The 13,459-nt window shown below is 36.2% G+C and overlaps 1 protein-coding gene across 11 annotated transcripts in view; it reads left to right on the top strand.

The window, feature by feature from the left end:
• The window catches only part of LOC102926471 (uncharacterized), a 139,652-nt gene that overhangs the window by 75,282 nt on the left and 50,911 nt on the right, over positions 1–13,459 (top strand). For all 11 annotated transcript variants that reach the window (XR_013045368.1, XR_013045369.1, XM_076553561.1 and 8 more), the window contains 9 exons: positions 94–164; positions 1,064–1,105; positions 2,630–2,708; positions 5,298–5,326; positions 5,419–5,491; positions 8,116–8,189; positions 8,747–8,840; positions 10,644–10,729; positions 12,692–12,785. Coding sequence is in view for 9 of the 11 variants with exons in the window: in XM_076553561.1 (XP_076409676.1) it covers positions 94–164; positions 1,064–1,105; positions 2,630–2,708; positions 5,298–5,326; positions 5,419–5,491; positions 8,116–8,189; positions 8,747–8,840; positions 10,644–10,729; positions 12,692–12,785 (642 nt within the window). In the remaining 2 variants the exon portion in view is untranslated. The remainder of the gene's footprint in view (positions 1–93; positions 165–1,063; positions 1,106–2,629; positions 2,709–5,297; positions 5,327–5,418; positions 5,492–8,115; positions 8,190–8,746; positions 8,841–10,643; positions 10,730–12,691; positions 12,786–13,459) is intronic.

The raw sequence follows: 13,459 nt of genomic DNA, 5'->3' as shown, positions 1-13,459 counted from the left end.
TCCCTCTCTGTATTATTATAAAGCCTACCTCTTTTATCAAATTGTCTTTGTAGTTTATTTTAATTAATATTTTAACTAATATGGATTTGTCAGAATCAGATATACAATTGTCCTCAGAGGAAGAGCAAGAATGGCCTGATAACAGTGAAGGGGAACACCTAAAGGTACATAAATATTTCAACAAATTATCTTTTTTAAGATTTTCACTGGTAAATGTTGAACCCATGGATCACATAAAGTTAGTTTTTGACTTCCATGGAGAATGAATAGACTGTGATTTAATATTTAATCTCAACTATGTAGCTAGGCAATATGCTAGTTTTAGAATCAACAGTGTTGTAAAATAGTTCCAATTAAAATCATTTTTGTGTGTTTTTCAGTTCTTTAATGTCTTCACATGTTAAAGACAGTCAAATTTGAATTCTATCAGTCAGAAATTAAAGCTTTGAGCAGTATAACAGCAATTTCCCCTGAATTTAATTCACGCTAAAGAGTTACTATCTTGGTGATTCAAAATTTGTACTACCTATTGCTAATCAGTATTTCACAGCTTCAAGTTTCCATCCATTGTTTGGTTCTTCAGTTGTTGTCAGTGACTCTGTTATGTGAGAGACATGTAATTAGCTCTATTACCTATAAGGAGAATAATAAATCATAGAAAGTGGCTTTTGGTGTTATCCTTCAAAGAATAAATTTTAAACTTGTCTTTGTTTCAAGGACAAGAGTCAGCAAATATAATAAATGATGTTACTCCTCCACTTTACTTGGTGTTAGAACATGTCAGGACTGGACAGGTGGAACAAGAATACAGAATACAGAATACAGAAATGTATGGTAGCATGTGGATCTTGTATAGAACTGTTAAAGGAATATACTAATGAAATAGAGCATGTAGTATCCAAGGCTTTTTTACACACATTTTAACTTCTTTGACCTCAAATAATTTGTGGGTTTTCAATATCAATTATATATGAGGTTGTTAAATGTAGAATGTGTCACATGAATATTTAGATAGTATTTTAGTAGTCAAACAAGTAATGAGAAAATAACATCTGTGTTCCAGCTGGAGAATACACATAATGTTTGGTTGGAGAATGTTGCAGGGGTGAGTATGGTGATGAAAGAAGAACCTGTACTCAGAGAAAAGTCTTTCTGAAGGTGACTGTGAAGCTCCAACCAAAGGAGGGAGAGGGAGCCAGGAGAAAGTCCGTCTGGAAAAGAGAACAGTAGATCACATCAGTCCACTGGTTGAGACTTAACATCCTGGATGATACAGGACGCATTGAGTAACAGAACCATCACTATAATCATTTCATTTATTATATGACATGAAAAATAAATTTCACAAGTAAGAACCTACAATAGCTGGGTGGTGGTGCATGCCTTTAATCCCAGCACTTGGGAGGCAGAGTCAGGTGGATCTCGGTGAGTTCAAGGCCAGCCTAACCTACAGAGTGAGATCCAGGACAGGAACCAAAACTACAGAGAAACCTTGTCTTGAAAAACAAACAAGCAAACAAACAAAACCCCCAAAACAAAACAAAAAACCCTAAAACCTACAATATGGTTTGCCATATTTTTGAAGTTTTCTCTTAATTGGGAAAGAGCCCTATATGATATCTAATATTCCTTGTCTTTATTTAGATAATCTATAGAAAAATTCCCATATTAATTTATCACTTTGTTCTGCTAGTTTTCTTCTTCATAACTTTTTTTCCCTCAGGATACCTAAATGGGGAAGCTCCTACAAATCATTGTTACACTCAGCATCACATACTTTGAAGCCTCTCATCATAGTTCTTTAGACACAAAATATTCCTGTCATTGGAAATATTTTGCATCGATAATGATATCATAAAACAAAATTCTTCTAAATTATAAAAGTGCTTTGTAATTTTCCAAGGGGATAATATTTTGGTATTCTGAAGTTCATTCATTCAAGTATGCACATTGGCTATGTTATCGACTATAAATCTATATCCTCTGTGTCTCCATGATTAGTCTATATGGTCAGCAACTCTCTAAAGATAAAACCTAGACATTATTAAGGAAACATATTTGATGATTTTTAAAATTTTTATTCATTTTTAAAAATTTCAGCATAATTAATTTAAAAAATAGGAATTGAGATATTGTCTTGGAAAGTGTTAAGTGATCTCTATGTATAACTTATTTTTGATGGTAACTTCAATAATATATGATTAAGTGGTACATTTGTTCACAGCCAAAGTGCAAAGAAGAGAAAATATCATAAACCTCCAAGAGATCCATACTTCTACTTCCTCAATGATATTATCAATATAAACGGTTTAAGACTTGATAAGATATGCAGTCATGGTCACATAAAATCTTGGTGAATATTCAATAGATAACTGTGGGGATAAGGAATGACTCAAGTCTCCTGCTTTAAATACACATTTTCCAATGAAGTGCATTTCCTTCCTTCCTTTCTCCCTATCTTCCTCCTTTCCTCCTTCATCTTCTGTCTTTCCATCTTCATTAAGCTGTGTTTCCATTCATGATTGTTTTATTTTCAATTAATTTTAAAATAGAAATTGAATTTTTTGAAAATTGATTAGGAAATCTCTATGCAATTTAATATTGACACTAATTTAAAAATATGTTTAAGCAACCTCAACCAAAGGACACTGCACATTTACCCATGCAAGATGAAGAAGGAGTAAATGTCATGAGTGACCAGAAGAAAGGTAAGAACTCTATGTTATTAACAATTCCATTCAAGAGGCTCAGGGAGATTTCTCATTGCATGAAACCATTTCCTACTCAAGTCTGAGAAACCAAGTTTGATCCGCAGAACCCATGCAAAAGGCCCAGTGTGGTCGTGTACATCTGCAGCAAAACGGGAGAGAGAGAGAAGAATCAACCAGGAGTTTCCAGGCCAGCTAACCTCTAGTACGTTGTGCTGAAAAAGAAGGGAGACCTTGGCTCAAGGAGGTAGAAGATGTGAAGAAACTGAGACCTCTGACCTCAACATGTGCTCATGCACACACCACACACATACACACACACACACACACACACACACACACACACACACACACACACACACACACACACATCTCCCATATGCACACACACACACACATACAAACACATACTATAAAAAATTTAAAAATACACCTGACAATGCTATAGACAGAGGGAGTGAGATATTTTCCTACCCACCCCGAGTGTAACCTATTACATATTTAAGTTACAATATTTTTAATGGAGGGAATAGGAGAACCACTCAGTTGGTAATGTTCTTGCATTTTAAGTAAGGATATGAGTTTGAACCATTGAACCCACATAAAAATGATAGGCAGGCTTGGTCATATGTGCTTATAGGAAAGCAGGGCTGGGAGAATACCTGAGGCTCACTCACCAGCCAGTCTAGGTTAATTGATGAGCTCCAGGACATGAGAGACTCTGCCTAAAAGAAGTGGTCGATGTTCTTGAGGATGATGTCCAATGTTTCCTCCACATGCATATGCATTCAGTTGTTTGTACACCTACACACACATGGGCACCCATATAGGTATGAACACGTGCACATACAAGAACACACAATAAGTATATTAAATGGCAACAATTTATATATCTCACAAAATCTGAAAAAAAAAAAACGGGTTAAATTGAGAGTGGCACTGGAGATGAGTTACATTATTAGGTGTTTCCCAGTTGATGAATATTAGAAAATGAGAAGTAGTACAGGGGTTGAAATGAAGGTGAAGACCTTCGACAGCATAGGAAGTACATGAAGAAAAATCGGATAGCTTTATCTGAGTAGGGACTGCGAAAATAAAGTTATTTTAGAGAATGGAGGTTATTAGCCCTGTAGCAAGATGCATCTTAGTGGCAAAGATGCATGTGAAGTTCAGCTTCAAACCTCAGTGTCCCTGCACCTTAGAAGTGCACTTCAGAACTCCCAGCTCCACATAAAGGTTCTACATTATCATTCACGCCTAACGCTGTGTTTTCAGCCTTTTCCAACTACTATCAAGTACTCCGATTCTACTAAACAGCAGCTCAATCATCATTATCTTTAGACTGGTATTTTTACCATTTAATACTTCTTTGCCAGAGTGTTTCATACCCCAATCTTCCCTCCATCTTTCTAAACTTAATCTACAGGAGTCAAATCCAGGCTTTCTTCTGAAGGGCCATCCATCTCTGACACATTTGCCTACATGTTTTAAATTCTGGTGTCAGATCCTAATAACTCAGAAAACAATTTTGAGACAAACTGGTTACTCACACAATACAACAAACCAATGTAGTTTTGGAAAAAAGCACACCAGCATTGTACATTATATTGACTGTTGTACTAATTGCTAAGATAGGTGGTTAGTAACCGCTAATTATTTTGTGAAAATTCCATTTATTTTTATATGACTATTCCATTTCACTGCAGTAAACTTCTTATGGACTGTATTATGTTTTAGATTCTCAGACCTTTTGAGAAGCATTTACTTAAAGATGTGGGGTATTTAAAAAAAGCCAGGCAGTGGTGTTGCACACCATTAATCCCAACACTTGGGAGGCCATGGTAGGTGGATCTCTGTGAATTCAAGGCTGACCTCATCTACAAAATGAGTTTAGGACAGCCATGGCTACACAGAGAAACTCTGTCTCAAAAAACCTAAAACAAACAAACAAAGAAAAAAGTTAGAGTATTGTAACCAGAGTGGAAAAGGATATGTAGTCTTCACAATAATCCATATGTATCAGCAAAGGAGGAATATTTTTTATCATTATTTTTAATGTTAGTATACAATCAAATTGGAAAGCATTCTTAAACAAAAAACTGACTTGTGTATTTCCCTGGATTTAATGACTGTGTTCTCTGTTCTGAATTAAAAATATGGAGAAACAAATTCTTATTCTGAAAATTTGTCTGGCAATATATTCAGTGTCATGCTACTGTTCATTTTGACATCTAGGATAGATAATGCCATTTCATGAAAGAGATCGCCTTTCCCTCCATCAATTAGAAATGAAACACTGGCATTGATATCAGAGTCTTTTCTATTTAGCTGTGTTTCCTGGAATCATAATCTCACATTAAATAGTTTCATTTAACCGTAAGTTAAAACCTCATTTTATACTTAATTTTTACTTAATCTCCTAATAAGACTATAAGAGAACAAAGTGAAGATAAACCAAACTCTACTCTTAAGAGAAGTATTCCCAATGATAACTATGCTGATTATTTTCAACACTGATTCTGCATGCAATTTTGATTGACCTTGTCATGTTAACATGCAGTTGTTAATTGCAAGTCTCTGGTTTTTCAGGTTTTCCTGCTGAATATTCTGAATTAAAGGTAAAAATGTTTATATTTTGTTCTGTATCCTTAACATTCTACTATATGAAATATAGAAGCATCATTAAACATCTTGTTCCAAACCCATGCAGGATGCCATTGAAAAACAAGATTTTGTGCTAACTGAAGATTCAACAATGAAGCAAGAAAAATCATTCATGGCAGGTACATTTACTAAGCACATGAATATTTGAAATGTCCAATTTTTTATTCCCTGCAATATAGTTCTTTAAATTAGTAGAAGGATTAAATGTAAGAAATGCAAATATCATTTAAGCTTTATTATCTAAAAATGAGGTATTTACCAATTAAGATTTGGTTTTCAACATTATGAATTATCTCTCAGGTACTTTGGTGGTTATGTATCAGCTCATTTGAATTCCAATTTTGGAATCCATACATTTCCTAGAGATTAGTTGAGATTAATTATTAAACATCAGGATGCACAAAATTTAACCTATCTTCTTGAGTGTTTCCTCAAAGCTGTCTGTGCATTCACATCCAGTTAATCGGCAGGCTGAGGCATGACCAGGAGTGCTGAGTGATCCTTTGAACATCATATATTATTTCACAGTGGTTATGACAGAATGTGCAAAACCTGTAAAAACTCAAGGCTAAATCTTAGCATGTGGAAAAGCAGTGGGCAGGAAGTCCTATCCACCCCTATGAGAGAGGTAGCGTCTGTTGTCTTTAAGAGTACAGCCCTGGGTATGCTGACCATGCTCCCGTGGAAGACCACATGTCAAGAATATATGGGCAGCACAAACTGGACTTGATGTTTTTTTCAAAAAAGACATAGTGTGGGATGTATGGGGGTAGATCTGGGAGGAGCTGGGTGTGAACATGATGAGAGCACATTGCATGGAACTCTCAAAGACATAATACAATATATAAAGAACTGGTCTAGTGAAAATACACAGTATTTTAAATCCATCGTGGAAACAGTCTATGAGCATGATCTATCTGATTTGTGTCTCAATTAATGTACTACTTAAGTCAGTGGCCATAGTTAACCATGATATGTAGACTGCAGCTGGAATTTACATACCACAATATAATACAACAGGTTGTCTTACCTACTCTTAAGCAAAAGAATTAATTTTATAATTTTTAGAACGGTGTCAATTACATGCAGGCACAGTTACTGACAATAAAAAATCCAAATTCATATACTAATTGAATTGATAAAATTCAAAATATTGAATTGATATCTTTTTGGTGTTTTTTTTTCTGATTTGGCTGTAATTGTATTTTTATCAACATAAATTAGTTTTGGGTTCTCCCTAGGGCTTCACTTACATACAATGAGAGTGAACATAAACCTATCCATCATATAATTTATTAATGAGAATTTTTTACGAGAAACATACATTCATGAGAAATATTGAATGAAATTCACCAACATAGGGAGATAAGAGAAAAGGGTGAAGGCAAACAGAAATCACTCAGTCATTTCACTCAGTTCACCACGTGTTTCACAAGAAAGCAGTATCAATGTCTAGTTGTTTATGGGTCCGAGTTTATATTACATTCTTTTAATGATTTTTTTCTTAAGTATTTTTTTTTTCTGAGCTAGTATTGTTAAATGTTCTGGAACCTTTCAGAATTTCAGAAGTTCAGAATTTCATGAGTTTTCAGTTTTGTATCCTACTCAAAAATTTGTGTCTTTTTTTTTACATGCCATTCAAAAATATTGTCCTTCTCACATCTTGAGTCGATCTGCCTTGGTTGCAAAAGTGAGAGATGAACCTTTCCTTCAAATGTTAGTGTTCAAGCATCTTAACATAACACAGTAAACCTTACTGACCTGATTCCTTCTCGGCCCTCCCTTCCCAGTCCTTGACCATCTCTACCAACTTCTCATGCACTACTAATGAGGTGATAACCTACCTGTAATGTTAGATGTATCTACAAGTTCAAACTCTGTGATTCCCTTAGTATGCGTCACATACCACTTTACCATCCGGGTCATTATATACTTACCCTCTTGTCATTAAGAGACAGATCAAACAATTCTCTTAAGTGCATTGCTGCAATACCTGCTTGCCCTTTTACATTTCAGGGCCAGAAACCAGTAAAATTCAATAAATAATTCCAGAGAAAAACAATTCAAACACTAATTTTACAAAATCTTAAAAAATTGTCACTTCTAGACTGGAAATAAAATATTTAGGTATATGAATCAATAATTTACACTTCAAATGAGAAGGAAATCCTTGGGAAATGAATGCAGTGCTAAGGATGCTGTGAGAAAAGCATCATGTGCATATGTGGGAAAAAAGAAATAGAATCAAGGGATATTTAACTTATGCTGAGGTCAGGAAAGATTTGTCAAAGTAGTAGACACAAGCGCTGCAGAAATGAGGGGTAATCAGGCTAAGGGCATGCCTAGATGGTCTTTGGTATGTTACTTTTAGCAAGTACAGAAGAATGAGCATTGTGAGTATATGTGATTCATATTGACAATTTTGTTACTGAAGACGTGTTCATTTCTGTTTATTGGAATAATAAGTGCATATATCTTTGTCATGTATATAAAGGGATGAATATGTTGACTCCTACTGTCTATATATAAGATCTATGAAGCTTTTGATAATGACATTTATTTCTGGATCAGAAAACATCTGGTTGACATCAAGATTAATAGAACTTTTATTGCAAAATTTTATTGCAAAATAAAAATACAACATTTTGTTTTTCACTTTGAAATTTTTGCATCTAAGGTTTTGTGGCTAATAGCATTTATTTCATTGCTTTCTTGGCTGACTTTACACATATGTATTTGTCAGGAGCCAAGACTGTACAACTGAGGTCGGAGGGAAAACAGATAGGATGGTGTGGTAGCGGCAAGAGGCAGCGGAAGGTATTCAGGAGTTTGCATTTTCACATCAAGATTCTTCTCATTGGTAAAGGGGGGGTGTCTTACATTTCACAGCCCTAAATAGAAATGAGGCCATCATCTAATATTTAATTTCAGCATCCTTCTTGTCTTTATTTGTACAATCTGTACTGATTTCAGAATCTACAGTAACTAGCTCCTAAGCTTATCCTTGGATTTCTTGCATAATCTTTTCATCATTACTCAAATTCTAACTACTTGCAAAGTAAAAATATAAGTCAGTGGATTTCTATGCTCAGTCACTGTATGAAGAAATAGAGATGTGATTTAGGAAGTATATATAAGAACTTCTCTCTCTCCCTCTCTTATCTATCTATCTATCTATCTATCTATCTATCTATCTATCTATCTATCTATCTATCTACCTATCAATCATCTACCTATCTACATACCTATGTTTACTCTTCAGGACATGCTTCTTTTATTTATGTCTAGTTGCTTTTAAGAAAGGAAATTGTGATGTTTTTGGAGGGTAGTTAGGAAGTCTCTGTGCAAGTCCTTACTAGTCCTAATTTTAACAGCCTATTTTTGAGCGACTTCAACTGAAACGGAATGCTCGAGTGTTTGTGAATCCTGAAAGACATGTGAAAAATACAGGAGCTGCTGAAGAGAGAGGTAAGAACTCTACTAAAGGTCGTTGCAAGCAATGCCTGTTAAAACATGAGGATGGAGCTGCTCTCTTCACCAAAGACAACTGCCCAGCCAATGTTCATGAGCTAAAAACTAGTCTTACATGACAAAATGTGTATATTCTCAAGCCTCCAACAAAAGTTACATCACTGAAGGTGTCTCTGAGAGAGCTGATGTATGATTGGAAGTATTAAAGTCTTCACTCAATATGAGAAGTACTAGGAAATGGAAGAGTGTTTGTAAAGAAAGGACAAAGATTAAAGTAGTCAAAATTACAGGGATTAAATGAAGGGAGTCATGCAGGTGTGTATAGGGAAGAGTGTGCAAATAAATTCTTTACAAAATGAAGGGTGGCTGTATTAGATATCTAGAGAGACTTCTTATAAGGTAGGGCACCAAAGAATATAGGAGCCTGAAATTAGAAGTCATCATGCATCCTGCATGCCTTCTTACTGGAAGGATTTTGGGCTGCAATATTGGGTCTTATATATCTAGGTTTTCTGCACAGTAGATAAACAGCTATGGCCAGTCAAACATGTAAATATGTTAATATGTAATACTACCCCAATACATCCCTGCCTCTTTTCCTTGGCTTCCACACTCTTGCTTTCCTCCTCAACCTCCATAAACTCATTGTTTATGAGTCACCTCAGGCAATACCTGTGTAGAATCATCACTGACATACTTCTCTATCCTCCAGATCCCAGAGCATACACAAGCCTAGAAAAACCCCAAGAAGTGATTATTATTAAAATAAGTATGATACTAATTTTACAAAAGATGATTTAAACATTGTCACCAGTAGGCCAAGAGCAAAAGAGTTAAAACAATCCAAAGAAATAATTGACAACTCCAGTGAAAATGAAATTTTTGAAAAGTGGATAAACTTCTAAAGTAGTTAGAAGAAAAGCATGCATGCTGACCTGGAGGATGAGAACTATTATCCAGGAAGAATTCAGATATTGTGAAGTTTTATAAGAAGGAAGAGGCTGGTCCAAAAGTAGAGCAAAGCATTTCAGATAGGAAGGAGATACAAAGTGTAAGATGTAATTATTAAGAAAATGCCTAGACACATTCCTCTCTCCAGGTAGAGGACAGTGTGCAGTATGCCAGTATTTGGTTCCGTGTAACAACTCTCTTAGTTAGGGTTTTCATTACTGTGAAGAGACACCATGACCACAGTAACCCTTCTGAAGAAAACATTTAATTAAGGGTCTTGCTTACAGTTTCAGAGTTTTAGTCGATTATCAACATGGCAGGGAGCATGGCAACACTTAGGCAGATGTGATGCTGGAGCAGCTGAGAGTCCCACATCTTGTAGGCAACAGGTAGTCAACTGACTGTCACACTGAGGGAAATTTGAGCAAAAGAGACCTCAAAGCCCCCCCCTCCCCCCAGTGACACACTTACTTCAACAAAGCCATACCTCCTAATAGTGCCACTCCCTTTGGGGGGCATTTTCTTTCAAACTACCATACCAACCAATTCTGTTTCCAAAGTAGGGCTTGTTTGTGTCTAGTGGAATCACTTGTGCATGCATCTTCCACGTGTGGTGACTAACTGTAACATGGTTTCTCTGCCTATGTATCTATTTGGTATATGACTCTCTAGATAATTGTATTCATTTCTCAAGCCAGTAAATACCTAGTTGAATATTACAGTGAGTCTAACCATTTAATTGTCAAATTAAAAACCCAACTCTTCATTTACTTTTTCAACATTTGTATCAGTGGGTAAGTAGTTGATCCTGGTTATTCCACTGTGTTAACACATGATTTTAATACACAGTGCATCTCCCAGAGGCCACAACTGCACAACGGAGGCCAAAGAAAGAACAAACAGGGAGGTGTGGCGGTGACAAGAAGCAGTGGAAGGTATTCAGGAATTTACATTTCCCTTTAAGAAATGTAAATTCTTTAATTACATGTAAATTAAATGTAAAATTAATTTACATTTCTCCTCACTGGTGATGTTGTACATGGGCTGAGGCAGTTACGGTCACACCGTCCTAGAGAATAACGAGACCATGTGTAATATTTAATATCTAATTTTAGGGCCTTTTGCCAACTGTGCCATGCATAACATTTTCAGAATGTAAAGCAACTAACTCCTCCTCAGCCTTATCCTTGGATTTCTTTCATAACATTTCCTTATTACTGGAGTTCCATTCCTGTAACCTAGTACAGAGATAGACCAGATTTGAACTGGTGACCGACCAAGTGGTCTAAATTATGAACAGTAGAAGAGTGATCCTCCCTGAACCTGATTTGATGATCATTCCCAATGACTAAAAATTCACCTAAGATTTCCTACTAACCAGCAGCATAACAGAGGGTAAGGGTTTGTTTTCCTTTGGACTCTCGCTGCCTTCATCATCTCATGTGTGTGAGTCTACAGGAAGTACATTGAGCCTCAATGTACTTCTATGGACAATCAATAGAAGGCTGCCTTCCAGCATGGGCCCTCTTGGGTTGTGCTCCATGTAATTACATTTAATGTTATCATTAATTCAGTGAAGGACATCAGCAAATATAATACAAAATTACACATTGACTTTGCTTGGTGTTAGAATAAACTGAGATGGGCATTCAACTATAAGGCTGAGATTAAGGGCTCATGGAAAGGCTGGTGCTCACCTATGACCTTAGTGCTTAGGAAACTGGAACTAGAGAATCATCTGAAAAATTAAAATTAAAATGGTGTGGAGAATGGAACTAGAGCTATAGTCATCCTGTAAAACACCTCTGGTACTTAAAAATTATAAATGTATTATGTGCAACAAAAACATATAAGAAAAAATAGTCCTAACACAGAAGAGCAAATGGGAGGTCATCAGCAATGTCACAAAAATGATTGTTAGGGACCTTGCCCATGTCCACAAGCAGAGGGATGGGGCCCCGGGGATGGCAGAGTGTGCTGTAACTGTGTGGAGGCAGATAATGTGTTCTACACTCTATACCTCTTTGCTTTGCCATAACACTGGACACACACTGCTTTCTTTTGTAGTGATTTAGAGATGATTTGGGACATCTCAATATTGTGTTGTCACTACAAAAGCCAGGTTTCTAAATGGTCACCCATGTCATGTTTTAAATAACTTCCCTAGCCATGAACATGTTCATATGATTTGGCTGCCTTTGCTCATCATGCCTCCATTATGCAATTAGTTTTTAAATTTCTTAATTATCATTCCTTTTTAATGCTACATTCACTTTTAACAGTTCTGCCTTAATAGGGAACCTGACATGGAATATCTAATAATTTCATGCTCTTATTTAACTGTAAGGTAAAGAAGATTTTCAGACTTGACCTGGTCTCTCTGAGTAGCCAGGTTTCTCTTGATTAAAAATTTACCCAATTTGTTTAGGGCTTTAATTCCAAGAGGACAAACTATAACAGTGTTCAGTTTATTCTCAACAGCTCACTACCTTCGACATTTCTTCCTTTGATAGGAGATGTTTCTGTCTATGTAAATCTCAATGTCCCATCCTGTCACAGCAAGAGAATAAGATTTGTTTAAAAATTGGGTGGTTAAGTGATGATTACACGGACTAGGCAGGCATCCTGATGTGCACGTCTTGCTTGAAGATGCACAGTGCAGACTCTTCTGCAGACTGTCTATGATGATGTCTCCCCTGGTCTTCTATGGCCAGTTACCATATGAAGGAAAATGAAGATGTAATATAGAGAGCATAATGTAAGGATCTCATCACATACGTTTTTCTGCAGTGCATCTTTTATTTATATCTAGTTGCTTTTGATATGAAGTCTAGCTGTATCTTGGGAGGGTGTCAGGAAACCTCTCTGCAGTTCCTTACCAATGCTCATTTTATCAGCCCATCTTTGAGCGATTTCAACCCAAGTGGAGTGCTCAAGTGTCTATGGATCTTGAAGAAAGTGGAGAAAACACAGGTGGCGCTGAAGAGAAAGGTGAGAACTCTGTTAATTAAAAAGCCATTTGAAGGAAAACAGGAAGATGGAAACATCCTTTGCTCAGCATGTATGCTAACTTGGAGCAAATAGTATAATAATACATGACGTTAATCTTTATATCTCTTCTTAAGCTTCTGTAGGAGGTTACATTTCTAGAGTTAGTGAGGGAGCTAAAGTAGGATTAAAATCATCAGAATTTTTGTTTAAAATGAGACATTTGAGGAAATGGAAGAGTATTTCGGAAGAGGGAACAGAGACTGGAATGGGAGGAATTGCAGTCAGTATATAAAGGGAAAGGAGGCCGCTGTATATAGTTGAAAGCATCTTTACAAAATGAAAGTCAGTTGTGTTAGAAATATAGGAAACATGTAAGACAGAAGCATAAAAAAGTCTAATTTAAGAGACTAAGAGTAGAATGAAATCAGCAGGCCTCCTCCATTCCTTACTACTGGTGGAGCATTTAGGGTGGAAATACCAGGTCTTATGGAGCTAGGTTTTCTTCACACTAGATAAACATAAGCAGCTGTGTCCAGTTGCATATGCACACATTGTTGTCATGGATAGTGTGGCTCCTTCCATTCAATTCTTCCCTGCCTTCTACATTCCTCTTGGGCTTCTTTCCTCTTTACCTTCCCAAACAGTTTAGGAAGGTTCATATGTATGACCATCAC

Source organism: Peromyscus maniculatus, chromosome 17 (assembly GCF_049852395.1).
Source record: "Peromyscus maniculatus bairdii isolate BWxNUB_F1_BW_parent chromosome 17, HU_Pman_BW_mat_3.1, whole genome shotgun sequence".
NCBI lineage: Eukaryota > Metazoa > Chordata > Mammalia > Rodentia > Cricetidae > Peromyscus > Peromyscus maniculatus.
Note: the sequence above shows the minus strand (reverse complement) of the source record. Positions and strands in the feature narration are given on the sequence as shown.